The sequence below is a fragment of the Dermochelys coriacea genome, chromosome 10, assembly GCF_009764565.3.
Source record: "Dermochelys coriacea isolate rDerCor1 chromosome 10, rDerCor1.pri.v4, whole genome shotgun sequence".
NCBI lineage: Eukaryota > Metazoa > Chordata > Testudines > Dermochelyidae > Dermochelys > Dermochelys coriacea.
The window spans coordinates 63982899-64000498 of NC_050077.1; the positions used below are offsets into that span (position 1 = coordinate 63982899).

Here is a 17600-nt window from a genome sequence, read left to right on the forward strand (position 1 = left end):
TTTCAAGCCTTCATTGTTGCAAAGAATAGCTGAAAAAGTGAACTGTGTATAATTGACCTAGTGATGTCTGTCTGAGCCTGCATATGGCCTCCAGAAAATGGAAGAGCCAAGAAGTCAACTGACCCTCCCAGCTCTGAGTGGGTTGGTCTGAATGTGGATGTGGCTTGCATGCACTGCTGGGTCTGACAGAATTGGCTGCATGTGATGGGGTGTATCAACTTCAAACGCCAAAAAGGTGTTGATTCACGCCTGAGAGCTTATTAGCCCCACCTTGTTACCTAACAGCTGTGCCAGGCTCAGGGAGCAGTTAAAGGGAAGGAGTTCAGTGCAATTTGGGTGGAAGGGAGAATTTAGGAAAGATGTGGTTTGGAGTCCCCTCTCTGTAGGAAGGGCTGACAAAAAACAGGTAGAAGAAGAACTGTGAGATAAGCTAAAGAGCAGAGTTATCTCCTGTGGTGGGCTTTGAAAAAAGAGCAAGATGCTGGGTGGGGGGGCAGCCCTGTTGCTTGGTGTTTTGCAGAAGGACAAAGAACTGGGGAGAATCTAAAGCTATGTCTACACTACAGTTTATGCCAACATAATTTTTGTTATGCATCTGATGAAGTGAGCTGTAGCTCACGAAAGCTTATGCTCTAATAAATTTGTTAGTCTCTAAGGTGCCACAAGTACTCCTTTTCTTTTTGCGAATACAGACTAACACGACTGCTACTCTGAAACCTAACATAATTTTTGTCACTCAGGGGTGGATTAAACCAAGCCCAAGTGACATAAATTATGCTGACATAAGCACTTGTGTGCGCAGCGCTATGTTAGCAGGAGACCTTCTCCCACCAATGTAGCTTTTGCCACTCGCAGAGTTTGTTCTCCCTTCAGCAAAGGGAGTGTCTACACCACAGCGCTACAGCTGCACAGATGTATCAGTACAGCTGCGCTGCTGTACATACAGACATGGCTGAAAACTGACTAAAAGCTCAACTGGGAGGGGAAGAAGTTGCTTAGTTTGTATTTTCATTTCATTTCATTTCATTGTTTGTTTAATTTTGCTGAGAGACTCCAGAAAAAGCCCTGTGAGCCACTACTGTTCTGGAAGAGGAGAAACTGAAGAGGAGCCTAGGAGGGGTGTAAGATGTTGTGCTGATTGACATTATTTTGTTGGACATGATTTGTTTTGGACACTGAAACCCCCAAAGGAGTGCAACTATAGTGTGGCATGGCTGGAGGGCCCAGTCACCCTGGTACCCAACCAATGAAGCCTTGAAGAGGATAGCAAGAGAGTTGCGGAAATGCTATGCCATTTAACAAGGGGGTGCTCTGAAATGGTAAGTTGATGATGATGTGCCCCCTCAGTGGGGCTCAGATGAACCGCTGAGCTTCGTTCCTTTCCCAGGTGACCTTTTAGTTCCATGGGGGGAAAGAAGTAGTGGTGTTCTCAAGCATCATTCATTCATGGTAGCAAAAGGAAATGTTACTTTCCAAATAATAGGCAGAAATTCATAATATGCTTGTCCCTGTCCTCTCTGAGAGTGGTGAAACCTATTTCTTCTTCCCCTTTTCCCAGCTAATTGAGGTTAGGTCACTAGATCAGTCTTTTCCTTACTTGCCAGTCCAACGCTCACTCCATATCCACTCCATCCTGCTGTACACAGTCTATCCATTATTTTCTTGGCTGTCCTTCTCTGCCCAAAAACTTAAATCTCAAGTGCCTCCTGTACAGAATTCCCTTCATTCATCCTTCACACGTCTATACCATCTCAGCTTCCTCTCTTGCAGCTTCTCACTGATACCACAAATCTTCATCTCACTTCTGATAACATCATTCTGCATTTGGTCCAGCAACATCACTCCCTCACTGTCCTCAAACATGCCATTTCCATGGCTACAAGTTTTCTCAAGTGCCTCTCTTTGGTTGCCCAACTCTCTGATCCGTCTTGCCATGGCTTTGTGTAATTGTCCCTTAAATAGTCTGGGCATCCATTTATCATAAATCATTCCACATATCTTGTGCCATTACATCAGTGGTGGACAATGAACAATATTAACATATGAAATACCACTGAGCATGGGAGTTAACGCCAGTGGTGTTAACATGGGTCAATTCATACCTCCCAGAGATACTCTTACATGCTGTGCGCATCGGGTAGACATCACTGCACTGCACTTTCTTCACATTTTCAAGATTGTCTTCAGAACTATATGGGGGATAGCCTTAGTATTTTATTTATGAAAGCTGAGATTCTGAGAATCTAGATGGGATGGCCCTAATGACCCAATGTGAAGCAGTCCAGTTCATATCTTGGTTACCACTACCAACTTCTTTCCATTTATGCTTGCCTGCCACATTTAGCTATAATTTGTACTTATCTTCTCCTTTGCATATAGTAAAGGGAATGACCCAAAATTAGCAACCTTTTATTACTGTGTGTAAATGCCACTTTTTCTAGGCTAAGGAAAGATAATTATACATTAATATCCAGTAGACATTTTAACAGAAAAGCATACTTGAAGTTAAATATACAATTTCCTCAATGAGAATCTAAATGGATGTAAGAGAATAATCAACCACCGATATGCAAACAGACGTACAACAATATTCAGTATAAACACCTTAATATAAAACCTAGGTTTTCACTATAATCTATAAAAAAAAATGGAGAGAGAGTCTTCACAACCTTCCAAAAGAAAGTCTGTTAAACCTGTTTCATACAAGAGATTATTGTGCCCACTAGCGGTTGCAGCCTACAGCACATGAAATAAGCTATAAAAATGCCTATATTTATGATGTGTGATGACATATGTACTATGTTCACCAGAGTAATTTTAATACAGACATAAAATAATAACCTGGATTACCAACCATGATCTAGTTTCATATGTAAACCTCTCTCTTTCTCCTCCATTTCCTCTTCCTCTTCACCATCAGCATCATCAGCATCTTGTTCTGGTTGTTGTTCAGCAAGTTTTCTTAGATGCTTCATAAATACTTCAATTGAGGATGTAAAATTAAATTCTTTATTATTCAGCCAATGAACCACAAAGCCTCCATTTCCTTCATCTACATTAAAAGCTGTCCCAGCTAACACTAATGGAATATCTGTGGAAATAAAATTTAATTTAAAAAATCGCCACCAAAACCACAACATAAATATATGTGAATTAGCTACCTAAAATACAGAACTTCATAAATTTATACCTGTAAGCTAAAACAAGTTATATACACAAGATGGTGGATAATTTACAAATACTAATGAAAATGGGTTGTTATAAGATGAAGAAAGAAAATTAGCTTTCTTCCATAAACAAAAACCAGTTACAACAACAAAAGTTATGGTTCTCTACATGAAAAACATTGTAGTTATGTATAAAAGTATTCATAAAACCAAACCATTTAAAGACAAGTGTAATAAATCTTATGCTGCCCACAAACATTCTTACCAAATATTAATCATAACCATAATCATAGCCCTAACTCTGATAAGAAATTATTCTTAAAACTTTTCTTTGTTTTCATATCTATACGTTTCTTTTAGGGATAGTGTCAAATGGAAAATATTCAGTTAATATATTTATCAACTGACAATTTTTCAGTATAATATTTATGTGCTCTTTCAAATTAATAGAATAATGCCGTACATGTAATTTAATAAAAAAGTAGTGCAATATTAATTGGTAAATTTATACATGTTGCTGACTTGCATTTGAGACTCAATGTGCTACATTAACGTATAAATATAAACTTTTATAATTTCTTTTTCAAAAGTATTTTGTTTTGTATTTATAGTTTGAGATTATGGGTGTAAGAATATAATGTATTTTGGGTCAGAGTTAAGGTTGTTGTGTTGCAATCAAATATGCATTTCTTTATACTTGACAAGAACAATCTATTTGTTTATTATGTGGACAGGATATAATTATTTATATCCTTTAAGTGCTAGGGTTTTGTAAATATGATAAGTGACTACATTGCTATTGGTTAACAACTTTTTTTAATTAAAGAAAATTGTTTTAATTAATTAAAATAAGAAGCTAGTTTTGGGAATTTCACAAGGTTTTGTTATTGCTTTATTTTTAAAATTATATGTAGTTAAAGAGACTCCTATTTAACAAATTTTTAAATAGGATAAGACATCACCAGATGGAAGGAGGGAGTGGTGGCTGGCTAAAGACTTGTACAGAACTCTCTCATTCAACGTACACCACAGAGGATGCATATGTTCCATGGGTACCTATGTTAGGCTATGTTTGTAAGTGGACATGGCTATCTTCAGAAGTGCTCAAAAACTATAGTAAATTGAAGTATCAGACCTAAAGACCAGAACCAATGTAACTTGATTCCACTGCTAAAGACAAACCCGACAGGCCACAGTGCCTCCCAGGCATGTCCCTGAACCTTTGTGCACATTTCTCCAAAAGCACCTATCATTATTGTGCCTAAAGGTATGTCTACACTGGAGCTGGAGGTGAAATTCACAGCTTGGGTAGGCATACCTGCACTAGCTCTGATTGAACAAGGGTGCTAAACATCGCAGTGTAGCTGTGGATGCATAGTCAGCAGGACAGGTTTGCCTCCCCCAAGTATGTACCTAGGGTTGCAGACAGGATTGTGCACAGGGTGGCTAGTCTGTCCTGCTGCCCATATGGCTGTATCTACACTGCTATTTTTAGCATGCTAGCTCGATCACAGCCAGCAAACATACATCTACCTGAGCTGGAAATTATACTCCACTATCAGTGTGGACATACTCTAAGTGCCATTTATTGCCCCCAAAACATTAAGAGATATGCAAAGGACTTTCCCCATCAACCCCAAGAACAAACCAAACTTGAGTTTGTGCCTTTTTTGCTTCTTTATTATGTACAAAGATGACCCAAAAGTTGTGTTTTTCGTCTAAAAAGAAAAGATGGGGGGAGAGCGTTTGTTTAATTTTTACATTAGAAATTCAGGTGCTGTCTGTCCTGTAAGACTCTATGATAATTAGAGACTACTGAAATGACATGTTTGCTATGGACAGTACTCAAGAAAGCAGATCAAACATGAGTACTATGCCAATACCATCTCCCTAACATTTCCATTTTGGATAAATTATTATTGGGCATTTAAAGGGGAAAAAAAGAAAAAAAAAAGGAGTATTTTCACCTGTGGTAGGGTTGATGCTTGCTGCTATATGAAAGTGACAGAGTGCATTAGCATGATGTGAAATATGACGCCGAACTTCATGCGAGCCCTGTTGATCAGGCAATAATTCTGTGTGAGTAATAAGAACTGAAGATCTTCTTTGTCCTTTTCTCATATTTTTCAAGTGATGAAGTGTCTGAAGTAAAGAGAAAAATCATATTTAAATCTAAGAAAACAATGCATTGTGAAGTTGATTCATGAGAATATATCTATGCAATTCCTAATACCTAAGATGTGAAGACCCTGCATGCAGCTTGTTTGAGGTTGTTAAACTGTGCACATTTTTTCTGATCAAAGCCACGTCTGAAAGCCTTCAAGTCTCTGCTCTAATCAAAAAATTATTATTTTGTGATAGCATTTGCATAGAGACAGAGCAGTCACAACTTGTGTCTACCAGCAGGATAAGAATGTCTTAGTATGAAAACTGACATTCTGAAAGTTGTCACAGCTATTAGTCTGATAAAGCAATGGATCTCAGCCTTTCCAGATTACTGTACCCCTTTCAGGAGTCTGATTTGTCTTATGTACCCCAAGTTTCACCTCACTTAAAAATTCATGTTTTGGCTTCAGCCCCACATGGCCTGGCAACCCCATTAAAATGAACTCTCAACCCTCTTTGGGGTCACAACCCACTGATTGAGAACCGCTGAAAATGTAGAATAGTAAACCAGTCACTGGCTGAATGAAATTTTAGTTTGTACTTACTTTGCTAGTGCTTTTTATGTTGCCTATTGTAAAACTAGGTAAATTTCTGGATGAGTTGATGTACACCTTGGAAGACCTCTGAGTACCCCTATGTGTACGTGTACTCTTGGTTGAGAACCCCTGTGATAAAGGATCCTTGAGCCAATGACCTTCCAGGGGTATCATACTTGGTAACAAACTATGGATTTGTATTACTATATATAATCTTTACACTTGTCTTGATTAATTCATAAAAAAGTCTTCAGCTTTCAGGAGTGGCACAAATATAACTGAGGCCATAATTTAAAGACAATGGCTTCTAAAAGCTCAACTGAGGGAATAATTTGTCCTGCTATGTATTTGTTACTGGTGATATGGCAGAAGGGAAGAGCCCAGTATTATTTTCATACACCAGGATGAGTTTTAAAAACTGGTAGTTTCTTCCCTCTAAACTAAAAATTTGATACAGATACCACTGAGACAAACATGAAACACCACAATGCCATCTTTTCAAAGACATTTTTCAAAGCAGAACAGCCCTTTAAAGACATTAACCAAACCAAATCACTTAGAGATGGAAAGAAAAAGGTTTGTATTGATAGCATACATTTTACCTGGAGGGAGCTGAAAAACCTCCCCTGTACTGAAACAGTCTTCTTAGTAAACAATGCAATGAAAACCAAATGAACAGGAAATTTGATTTTTTTAAGAATAAGTCTCAATTATATGCTAATATCTAATCTTATTAAGGGGTAAGAATATTTTCCTTAGATGCATCCAAGAGAATGTTTCAATTCTTGGTTTCCATGGATGTTTTCACAAGTATGGAATCTCATTCTCCAATCAGAATGAAATCACCACTTACTGTGCAGTATTTAACATCATGTGCTCCTAAGAACTCTACACTCAGCTCAGGAGGAAGCAGATGTATTCCATTTTTCATCTGAGTCTTAAGGGTTTTATTCTCAAGTCTGCAAAAATAAATTCTCTCTTTCTTCTTGAGTGATTTGTTGTAAACTGAGTATGTGAAAGAATTCAGACTGCTACACTCTGATCTACTGTATACTAGAGGCTAGACAGCATGTGGTTTCAGTTTTCCAAATCCCTTAAAAATTTTACCTATCCAAAATTTTAACTACTGAAATAAAAAAGTATTTAACAGTACCTCTAGAGCATGCTGTATTCTGTCTTTTTGCCTTCCAGAATGCAACAGGCTGCTGCTACTGCTGGAAGTGCTAGTCTCACAGATCTGCTCACCCAGAAGACTATCTTCTGGTAATAAAGTCTCTGCCCACAGCCGACAGATACCATCATGGCATGAAGTAAGTAACACATTACAGACAGACCCCCTGAAAACAAACATGTCAGGATTACCTCAGGTAACTAAATGAAGTACAGTTACACAACTGAAAATACAAAAACATACAAGTGTTAGGCACTTATGATCAGCTTCTTGGAAGGTTTTTGGAACTGAAATATGTTTATAATAGTCGTAACAATTTAAATATGCTAGCTAAAGGCAAATTGTAGATTACCAACAAAAGTGCATCTGATAGTAACATCACTTCAAATGAATTAACTGAACACTACTATAAGCAAGTTTATAGTTACAGTTATAATTATCTGGTTTGCTGGGTTGTGTAAAGTATGTGCATGTATACTGCATCACTACAGGAGTGAAAATGAAATTGTAAGCTACTACATCTATCATGTCTGCTTTAGAAAGGATTGTATTAATTATTAACAATTTACAAGGATTTTCCTTCCAATGCCTGAAGAATTCCTTCTATGTCCTGAAGAAAAGATTTATACTTGTGCTTCCTACACCTAATGTACTAAAGTTTAGATCAGATTTTATAGCACTATTGATGTCAATAGGACTTCTAGCTTGAGTAAATGTTCACCAATGTAATAAGCGTTGCATAACTTCACCCTTCAAAATACCGTGCTCCCTCTGTAATAGCTGATGACATTACTAACACATACAGTAGTTACCATAAAAAAAAAAGCAACCTTTTTAAATGGTGATCACTCTAAAACAAGCTAAGGAGCTATATTTCCCATCCCTCCTGGGTGCAATGTCAACTTAATATTTAGGACCCTGAATTCAGGTCCTAGAAAGTAAGTGAAAAAATTCATTCTAAAATATTTTGAAATGTAATTTAAGATCTACATTTAAAATCTATATATAGTTTCTTATAATTTTATAAGGGTTCAAAAAAAAAAAAAAAAAAAAAAAGTAGCTCTGGCTACTTCATGCCTTTTTGGTCCCCAGGTGGCCCAGGACTGGTGGAGCAAAAGGTGGCTTGAAGTCAATATTGCACGTCTTCGCAACACCCTCCTTTCCCCACATAAACATTAGGTGCAGCTGAGAAACAGGCCTGACAGCTTTTCAGCTCCCTTTATTAGATCTTATATTTGTATGAAATTCTGTGACTGACAGTGGTTGTCTAAACATTCGGAAAGCTACAATCATGGTTCGCTACTATTTGAAATGTATAGAAAAGTTGATACTTTTCAAATAGTAGTAAGGGATTGCTAAAGAGTGACCTATGCTCCAGTCCTGCCATTACTTATACACATGCTTACCTTGAAGCATACAAGTAGTCCCAATGAAGTCAATGGGACTAGGCACATTTTTAAAGTGCAGAGAGAGCACAGTATCTCGAACTCAGGTCTTGTCACCTTTTAATAAATTACAAGTGAGATGTATATAAGTATTTGCAGAATTGGGGCCCTACAATTCAATGAAAATGTGTGTTAGTTCCAAAAGAAGTAGGGAAAATACTAGATTATTGGATTAAATAACCATCATAACAAACAGAAGCTGAAATTATATGTGCACATCCTTAAGCATTACATCTTCAGTATAATGCATAAATGTATTTAAAGTATCATGAAGACAAGGGCCAAAATTATTAAATTTGGATGTCTAAAATTAAGGTGCCTAAATTTAGATGTAGGTACAATAATGGACGTGGTCTAATTTAGAAATGGCCCAAAAAGTGAATGAGAAATGCTGAAAATTAAGTTTTTTATTCATGTACCTATTTAAGAGCATAACTTTAAGCACCCACACTTAAAAATTTTGATGAAAATTCCTTACAGAAACTTTCTAACCTGGGCATGTACTTGCTAGTGTTACGCCATGAAAATCCTGTCACTGCTCGAGGATGTGCCAAATAAACAAAGGAAAAGTGAACAAGTGCTGAGCTTTTTTTCTTTTCTTCACTCTCTCGAGGTAGAAGAGATGACTTCCACCCAGTCATTGGATACCATACCTTTAAGAGACAATCATCCTGGGCAAAGAAACAAAAACATGTATACAAACGTCACAAAAAGGAAACCCAAAAGTATGGATGAAGTTAGCTTGGTGGTGTACATCTAGTGACGTAGTTAATTAAAACCAAGTTGAAATGTTAATACAGCATCACCACCAATACCAAGAGGCAACTTATTAAAAATGTATATTTTTAATGTGTGTGGAGAATTAATTTACAGTAGCAGATTCAAGTTCATGTTTTAAAATTACCAAAAGTTATATAACACAGTACAACTATATGGAAATATCAAAACTGCATGAGCAAAAAAATGACTGACAGCTTTTATTTGTGATCAAGCATTTGAGTGAGCGCAGGAAACTGATGTACTGTCTGGCAGAAGGAAATCTAGCTGGTGTAATTCACCAATTTACACCAACTAAGAATCTGGCCCCACATACATAGCATCATAAATTTAGAGCTCATTTCCAATAAGAAATACTCCCTAAGACAGACAAAATAAGATGTGGCACACAATTAAGGTAAGAGAGAGAGAGAACAAAGGAAAAAATTTCTATTAGATGTTAAATTTATAAAAGGATTTGAATGACAGTGAAGGCAGTTGTAGCACAAACAGAAGACCACTGCCACATACAGGAATAGTATGAATGAAGGCCTGAAAATGACAATGGAAGAAACATGAAGAGAGCAGTAAAGAGAGGATTACAGAGAATGAAGGAAAAAGTGTGGAAGCCAGAAGAAAAAGACTACTTATGCATGGTCTGGGAAAATACAGATAAGCTTGCATCGTCTCTTTAAGGTAAGGACATGATGGATGAATTGGAAGGAATAAGAAACTGGAAGCCAGTGAAGAGGCAGGCATGGAAATGTGTTAAGAGTAGCATGAGAGAGAATTTTAGCAGTAGTCTTTCTGGCCTTCTGAATAGATGGAAGAATATTATTCTTCCATGCTACCTTGCTCTCTTTGTCCAAATCTTTCTTAAATTCTCCTAGGAATTCTTTCTACCTCATTCTCCTCATTAATCTGTCCTCGCCGCTGTTTAGAATCTCTGGCTTCATGACTGAAGCAGATAGTACCAGAAATAAAACTACAAGCCAATTTCTTCCTTTGCTCCCCTTTTGACCCTTTTCAGGTTCCTTTCACCAGATTTTCAGTAGGTTAGGCTGATATAAACCTGCATTAGTGTGTGCTAAGAGATGCCTAGGTACTCAATAATTATCACTGTAAATACAATTACACAATGGTAGGAGAATAGCTCTCTCAGTTGCAGGACTGACTGAGATAGGGAGTAGAAAATGGAAGGAAATCAAGTTAAAAAAAAAAAAAAATCTATTACAGACCTCTCACAGCCCGGCTAAAAGATAAAATTCCCACAAAGAGATCACAAGATTTGCTTGACCACAGATCCTACAAGCAGGACTAACAAAAATCCTCGGTAGGTAGCAATGTTAAGAGTTATGATTAAAGCTATACATCTGATAGAGCTATATATCGCAAACTAAATGGAAGCCTCTTCGGACACAGAGACAGGGCTTCTGGTACCATCTGCTGCAATTATCTAGTCAGGGAATCTTATCTGTATAAATGTATATGCACAGCAGTGGATATATGCAAAGAATAAGTCTTTCAAAGCCTAGCTTTTGGTCACTTTCTAATCACAAGGATCTTAAGATGTAGTACCCAGCCAAACTACTACAGTGGGCACATTCCTAGTGAAATCACACACACACACACACACACACACACACACACACACACAGAGAGCAACATAAGCGCCATGCTGGTGACTCAAGGTAACCTTTAAGGAGAAGAGTTATGGTAAATAAAAAAAATTAGTTCCTCAAACTCATCTTTTCCCTTAGTGGAATTAGTGGTATGATTAACAAAAGCTGAACTATCGGAATGTAAACTCAAGATCACTCAAGTGACAGGACTTTAGATGAAATAAAAATGTATTGTTACATGAAAATTTAATCCCAAAAGCAGTTTGAGAAAGATACGAGAAACTGAAATGGGAGGTAAGAATGGAAGTTGAAACTCAGTCTTCACTATACATTTGAAACTGTTTGGTAATTATTTAGATATTGGGATTAGTTTTGATTAAGTATGCACGGAGTCCATAATTTGTTATTATTTGTCCTTACCTTTCCAGCTGTTGCAAAGTATTCACCATCAGGAGACCACTCCATCAGATGTACAGATACTGCAGTCCTAGGGAAGAAAGACAGTTCAGCTTTCAACCCTGACTGACTACTGTGTATGTATTTTTGTAATATTATTGCTCCAAAATATACAATCAATCATCATTATGTAATATCTAAGTGAAGCATGTTGATAATTTATAGTCATTCCAATGTGTCTCAGCTATTATGTGCTGCATCTATCTAAAAACAGCGATAGCAGTTTAGGATCATTTTCACACAAAAATATCTGAAGCACTGAGAAAAGAGAATGGGCAGAAAATAACTTGGTTTTTTTGCAGAGCAAAGGCACATAAGATCTTGATCCAAATGCAAAAGAAAAGCATCTCCTAGTTAGTCTGGGACTCTCTCTCAACAAAATGTGAGGCACTTGGCATTGCCTGAAGAAGCAGACATCTAATTTCAAGGAACCTCCATCTGGAAAGAATCAATTGTGCTGGTCCTAAGATTGGTAGAATAAGTCACCCACCTGGAAAATCTCCTTGTCTGCCAAGTAGAAAACAGAAGCATATATTGTTCTGATTGTATTAGTCCCTCAGAATACCTTATAACTTGGGACTGAAAACAGGTCAGTTCTCGTTTCATCTAGAACATGGCAGCCACTCAGTCCATGATAGTTTGAATGACCTCTCATGGCAGGAAAGTTCAGATGGCAATTTTATGGTCCAAAATTCCAAGTTACTGATGCTTAGGCTGGCTTCTTTTCACTTTCAGAGCCAAAACACACTGAGGTGCATAAATGAACACTCCTATCTAGAACAGCATTCATCTGTTATCACACAAGTTAGAGACATCTGTGTGAATGGTGACCCTCTGAAAACTTTCTGGGGTAGTAACTAGCAAATCACTGATTTTTCTGACAATGCCAGAGAACCGTAAGAGTAAGCTGAGAATATTCAAGCCTGAGTAATATAAAATGCTCAACTAGGACAGAAGGGGCTTCCATCCACAGAAGTTCACAGAATCATAGAATATCAGGGTTGGAAGGGACATCACCAGGTCATCTAGTCCAACCCCCTACTCAAAGCAGGACCAATCCCCAACTGAATTGAATGAGTTGAGCTCATTCAAACACCACAAGAATGCACGGTCACACAAGATCAAAGAATGTTAGTCAAATTTTCAGATTGGTGGGCTGTATCCCAGCAGATAGAGACTCTGAAAAGGACTTGCAGGTCATAGTGGATAACCATTTAACATGTGTTCCCAGTGGATACTGTGATTAAGAAGACTAAATGCAATCTTTGGATGTATAATATCAATTAAGCGTACAGAGAGGATACGTCTATATATATATATGGCATTGATCCATTACTGGAATACGGCAGTCCAGCTCTGGTGCCCACACTTTAAAAGTGATGTTGAGAACTGGAGGGTGGGGGAGGGTCAGAAAAGTGCCACAAGAATGATTTGAGGTATGGAAAACCTGTTTTACAATGATTTAATAAGGTCAGTCTATTTAGTTTACCCAAGAAAAAAGTTAATAGTTGAATTGATTGCAATCTAACTCTAATCTAGGAGAAAAAGGCGTAACAAGACCCAGTGGCTGGAAGTAGAAATTAGATAAATTCAAACTGGAAATAAGGAGCAAATTTTCCACAGTAAGGTAATTAACTGTTGTAATTTACCAAAGAATATGGTGAATTCTCTATCACTTGAAGTCTATAAAGTAAGATTGGATGTCTTTCTAAAAATATACTCTAGCTCAACCATAAGATATGGACAGGATGCAGTAATTATTGAGTGAAAGTCTATGGCCTTTGTTATACAACAGGTCAGACTACATGATCATTATAGTTCCTTCTGGCCTTAAAAATCTATGTAACAAATACAATAATTAAAACAGAAATGTAAATTACACTAAATGAACAGTCAAGATGAGAGCAAAGGCAAAAGTAGAATGACAGGAACTGAGGGTATGGAGGGAAGCTCGTTAATGTAGTTGGAATATTGGACCTGCAGGCTGACACGCACATCCCTCCTAACAGACTTTGGAATGCTTATGGGAAAGTGTAGCAGGGTGGCTACCCACTCCTAAAATAGAAGGGGTTAAAAGCAGCCTTGGAGAGGGCTGTGGCTGGGGATGGCTGATTGGGACGTGGCCCAACTGCAGCTGCTTCCCCAATCAGGCCTCAGTTGGCCTGTATAAAAAGGCTGAGAGCCAGACGCCTAAGGAGTCTCTCTCCAGGCTGGGAGAGAGCAAGGCCTGCCTGCCAGGGTACTGAGGGGGGTGCAGTGCTGGGGAAGGAGCAGGGGCACTTCAAGCTGGCAACTCCCCAAGCTGTAGGGCCTGGTCCAAGGCCCATAGAGGTACTGGGAGGTAGAGGAAGGCAACAGGTCCAAACCCCCTTGCCTATGATGAGTGGCCTTTACACTGCAGGCTGCCCCAGGGAGCAGGGACTTGGTGATGACTGGCAGTAGTCCAGACTGAGGCAAGGTGGGGATAGTGGGTTGGGGGTACCCCGGAAGGGGAGCCCCAGAGGCAGAGTGTGGGAGTACTGCTGGGGGCAGAACCGCAAAGAAAGGGGCACTGGGGTCTGTGAGGGACATGGGGGGCCAGAGCTGTGCGGGTCACTGGCCTGCAAAGGGCGTTCCAGGCTGGAAAAGAGCTAATTCCCAACAACCAGTAGGAGGTGCTGCAGGGGTGAGTCCCGCTCTTTTACAGAAAGCAACACAAAGTACTGCTAGAATGGGAGCTGAAGAGGAAATATCATACAGCTACTAGTTCTTTAAAGAAAAAAAATTCTTATTATTTGAATAAACAATTCAACTGGTTGAAAATGTCTTGAGATAAATCTCTCTTCAGGTGGGTGATTGTCATCTGGATAGGGTGGGGCTCACATGGAAAGAATATTTGTCTGATTATAAAATTATAATAAAATTATAAGTCAGGAAAAGTTACTAGCTTACAATGAGGCATTTCTTTTAACACACTAAAATTCTGATGATAGTTCTCCCCTCTAATTGCATTAAATGATTCAGTCCGTCAATATATAATATTTTTTCTGGGTATTTGAACGTGTATATCCTTCTGAAATATGCATCTGAAACTCCTTTGTAATTCTGTAAACTCTAAAGAAATTCCATTGCTCAGTGGTTCCCTGCCCTTTTTAATCCAAAAAGATTAAAAAGATTAAAATCCCTTTTAATCAAAAAAGAGTCCCCTTCACCTTAAATTACCATATTAGCGTCCTACCTAGGTCCCCATGCACCATATCTTGGCGTAAGTGCCTGTCTACTTTTTTGTCCTCCCCCCCCCCCCCCACACACACACCCTTTCCTTCTAACTCCATTCTTTTTCTCCTTCCTGTTTTTCTTCTTTCCATTCTTATTTTTTTTTGCTTTCCTCACTTATTCCATCACGATATTCAAAACCAGCATTATTATTAATCATGCAGTGGTGTGTGTCTCCTGTCTGGAGGCATGCAAGCCGCTTGCACACACTAGCATGACCAGGGACAGCTGCCAGTGAGCTTGGTGCTCGTCCCATGGGCAGGGCTGGGGGCGGTTCAGCCACATTGGAGGAGCTGCCTGGGCTGGGCGCTGGCTCCTGCAACCCGACATGCTGCTGCTTTTGCCGCTGTGGTTCCTGACCCAGTTGCTGGCCATGGCCCTGCTGGTCTCGTTTGTTGTTGCTAGAGCCCTGCAACAACACGGATATCCGCTTTATATCCACAGATAAAAATTCTGTATCTGCACAAGGCTCTAAATATTTAAATGCTTTTAATTGCACACATTTAAAATGCAGTCTTTTACATCTAGTTAACACATCTTAGATTACAGATTCACTTACTTGCACTGCCAGACACATTTCCAGTCATTTAGAACAGGGAGAACTTTATCATCTTTGATCTGACTATCAGGATCATCCTCTTCTTCCTCTTCTTCTAGAACGTCACTACATGGAGGGGCCCACAACTGCAAGTTGTCAGTTGCTGTCAGGAGCCTGTTACCTAAAAGTGAGTAATATTAATTAAAGTTGTAGAACAGAATAAGGAACTCTGGATGCATTTATATTGGAAGATTATGTAGAGTATCCGATCTTGACAAGTAATTAAAAATAGCCTAGGAACACAACTTTATGAAGTCCATTTTGATTACAATAGATTATTCAGACATGGCATACTCCACTCCAGTTGTTTATTAAATTTTTTAGATTTTATAAAATATTTTAAGCATAAGAGTGCTTTTTTCCTGCTATTATGAATACAGTAATATGAAAATAATTGATATTGTTTTGGATATTAAACCATCTGAATTAAAAAAACCCCAATAATTTTATAGCTATACTGATTTCATATTTCCAAAAGACACAGCCACTGATTCATACTACATTTAAACTTGCAAACATTTAGTAAACATTACTTAAACATTTGTAATGGCAGATGATAAATATTTGTTCTTCCAATGCCCAGATTTATTTCCATGTATATCAGTAAGCCAACCACTATTTGGAACTATTTAAATTAAAACATGTTTTGTTACTGTCTGTGATAAGACCTTGTTATTCAGTCCATCCATCAGAAAATTTTGTAGGCTATGGAGAATCTTTTCTGCCAAAAACCTTAATTCCACTACCAGAAGTGTAGTGGAAAGACATGCAGAATTTCACAAATATCACCATTGTATTAGAAACCAAGAAATTTACAAATCTCCCTCTTAAATTTTTCAGTGTGCAAGTTGAAGAAAACAAAAAAGGGAGATTAAACAGACAAGTTTAGTCTCAAATAAGGGTAGTTCTTGGATTTTTCCAGAATGTCACAGGATCAAACTTCTCTTTAAAAAACTTATAACTTCAAAAGGAACTTCTGCCTTCCTGTAAAATGGTTTTCTACTAGAGTATGGAACAGAGTATAAATATTAGTTAGTTGTCCTTTCTCCACAGGTGATTTGTCCATTTGACAGTCAAACAACTGCAGAGGGGAAAAAATCTCCCAGTACAAGAAGTCATTGCTTATAGGCATACGTAGGCAACAGGAAAGTGACTGTCCAAGAATTAACATGCTAACAGATTGGTTAATATCAATAATCAGTCAGGCGTATCAATTACTAGAGGTACTCTCACAGAACCCATTTTACAGGGAAAGAAGAAACTCTCTTTTTTGTAATGATTAATTCCAGCAATCCATTCTAATGTGTTGTACACATCCATCCCAACAAGCCCAATTGTGAAGAAGAAAACTAGGCCTCTTGATTTTTTAAAAAAAAAAAAAAACTTACCACATTACTAAATTACAGCCCATAGAAAATATCTGTTGAAAGCTGGAAGGGCTGAAGTACTCACATCTGCTGTCTCCTATTTAGTCTTCCAGATGATCACTTTGCAATTTTTTTTTCTATACAGAAGTCACTGGACTTTGCCCCATTTAAAATAACCATATCTGGCCACAAGAACCTGGTAATTAGCTACTTTCATTTGTAGAGATAATGAGAAAATAAGCCTCCTAACTGAGAAGATCCACTCATCATGAAAAGGAAATAAGGAAGTTGTATTTGTAGTTGTATTATGTTTGTCTATATGCCTATTTTCTGACTAGGTACACTCTGGTGGCTGGAAAGAACTGAGGGATAGAGTCACCGTGCCTTATATACCCTCAGGACTGAATGTTCAAGTACTACAAGGAAGCACGTGCCCAACCTCAAAGGTCTAAGCTTTCTAGATGGCTCCTGCTAAGATGTGGAGTGAAAAATGTGGAGCTATGTAGGCAACACTTGAAGAAAAGACTTGAGTTCACAGGTACTGATATGCTCTCTTGGACCCGCATTCTTAGCTTCAATTGTTTGCTGCACTTCATAGGGTGAAAGAGTCCTTGCAAGAGTGTTAGATACATTTCAAATATTTTGTTTAACATTGGTATTTTTAAGATACTTAACGCTTGGGTATCTAAGCATAATTGGGTGAGGGTTCATGTCTTCTCATGCTGATGTAGTTGAGAAAGGAAGAAAAAAGGATGATTCCTTCCTCCCCAAAGCTATCATCAAGCCAACCAGCAAGGATTCATAAATGTCTGGCCAGAGTGTGACTTATCTTCTCAGGGAGAGATACAGACTGTTTTCACACTGATAGGCTTGTAAGGGGTGTCTCTCTCAACCCATACACTAGTGGGTTCTTGAGTGCCCCAATCTGGTGTGCCAGGGCAGGACCTTGGGCTTCCTTGTTAATAGCCTACAGAGGGGATTAGAGGCATAACATGATTTTAAATTTAGTTTAGGAGGACTGCCTGGTCTTGGGCACAAATGATTTTGCCAGTTCCCTCAAA

The 17600-nt window shown here is 38.3% G+C and overlaps 1 protein-coding gene and 1 long non-coding RNA gene across 5 annotated transcripts in view; one reads left to right on the forward strand and one right to left on the reverse strand.

Moving 5' to 3' along the window:
* The window catches only part of DMXL2 (Dmx like 2), a 116715-nt gene that overhangs the window by 80924 nt on the left and 18191 nt on the right, over positions 1–17600 (reverse strand). For all 4 annotated transcript variants that reach the window (XM_038418704.2, XM_043493263.1, XM_038418703.2 and 1 more), the window contains exons 5-10: positions 15134–15293; positions 11284–11350; positions 8978–9156; positions 7023–7206; positions 5135–5309; positions 2855–3091 (exon numbers count right to left, since the gene is read on the reverse strand). In XM_038418704.2, the coding sequence (XP_038274632.1) occupies positions 2855–3091; positions 5135–5309; positions 7023–7206; positions 8978–9156; positions 11284–11350; positions 15134–15293 (1002 nt within the window). The remainder of the gene's footprint in view (positions 1–2854; positions 3092–5134; positions 5310–7022; positions 7207–8977; positions 9157–11283; positions 11351–15133; positions 15294–17600) is intronic.
* On the forward strand, positions 193–9352 carry LOC122455979. Its single transcript, XR_006274537.1, has 4 exons — positions 193–406; positions 1051–1319; positions 7061–7179; positions 9099–9352. It is a non-coding gene; the product is annotated as an uncharacterized LOC122455979 (long non-coding RNA).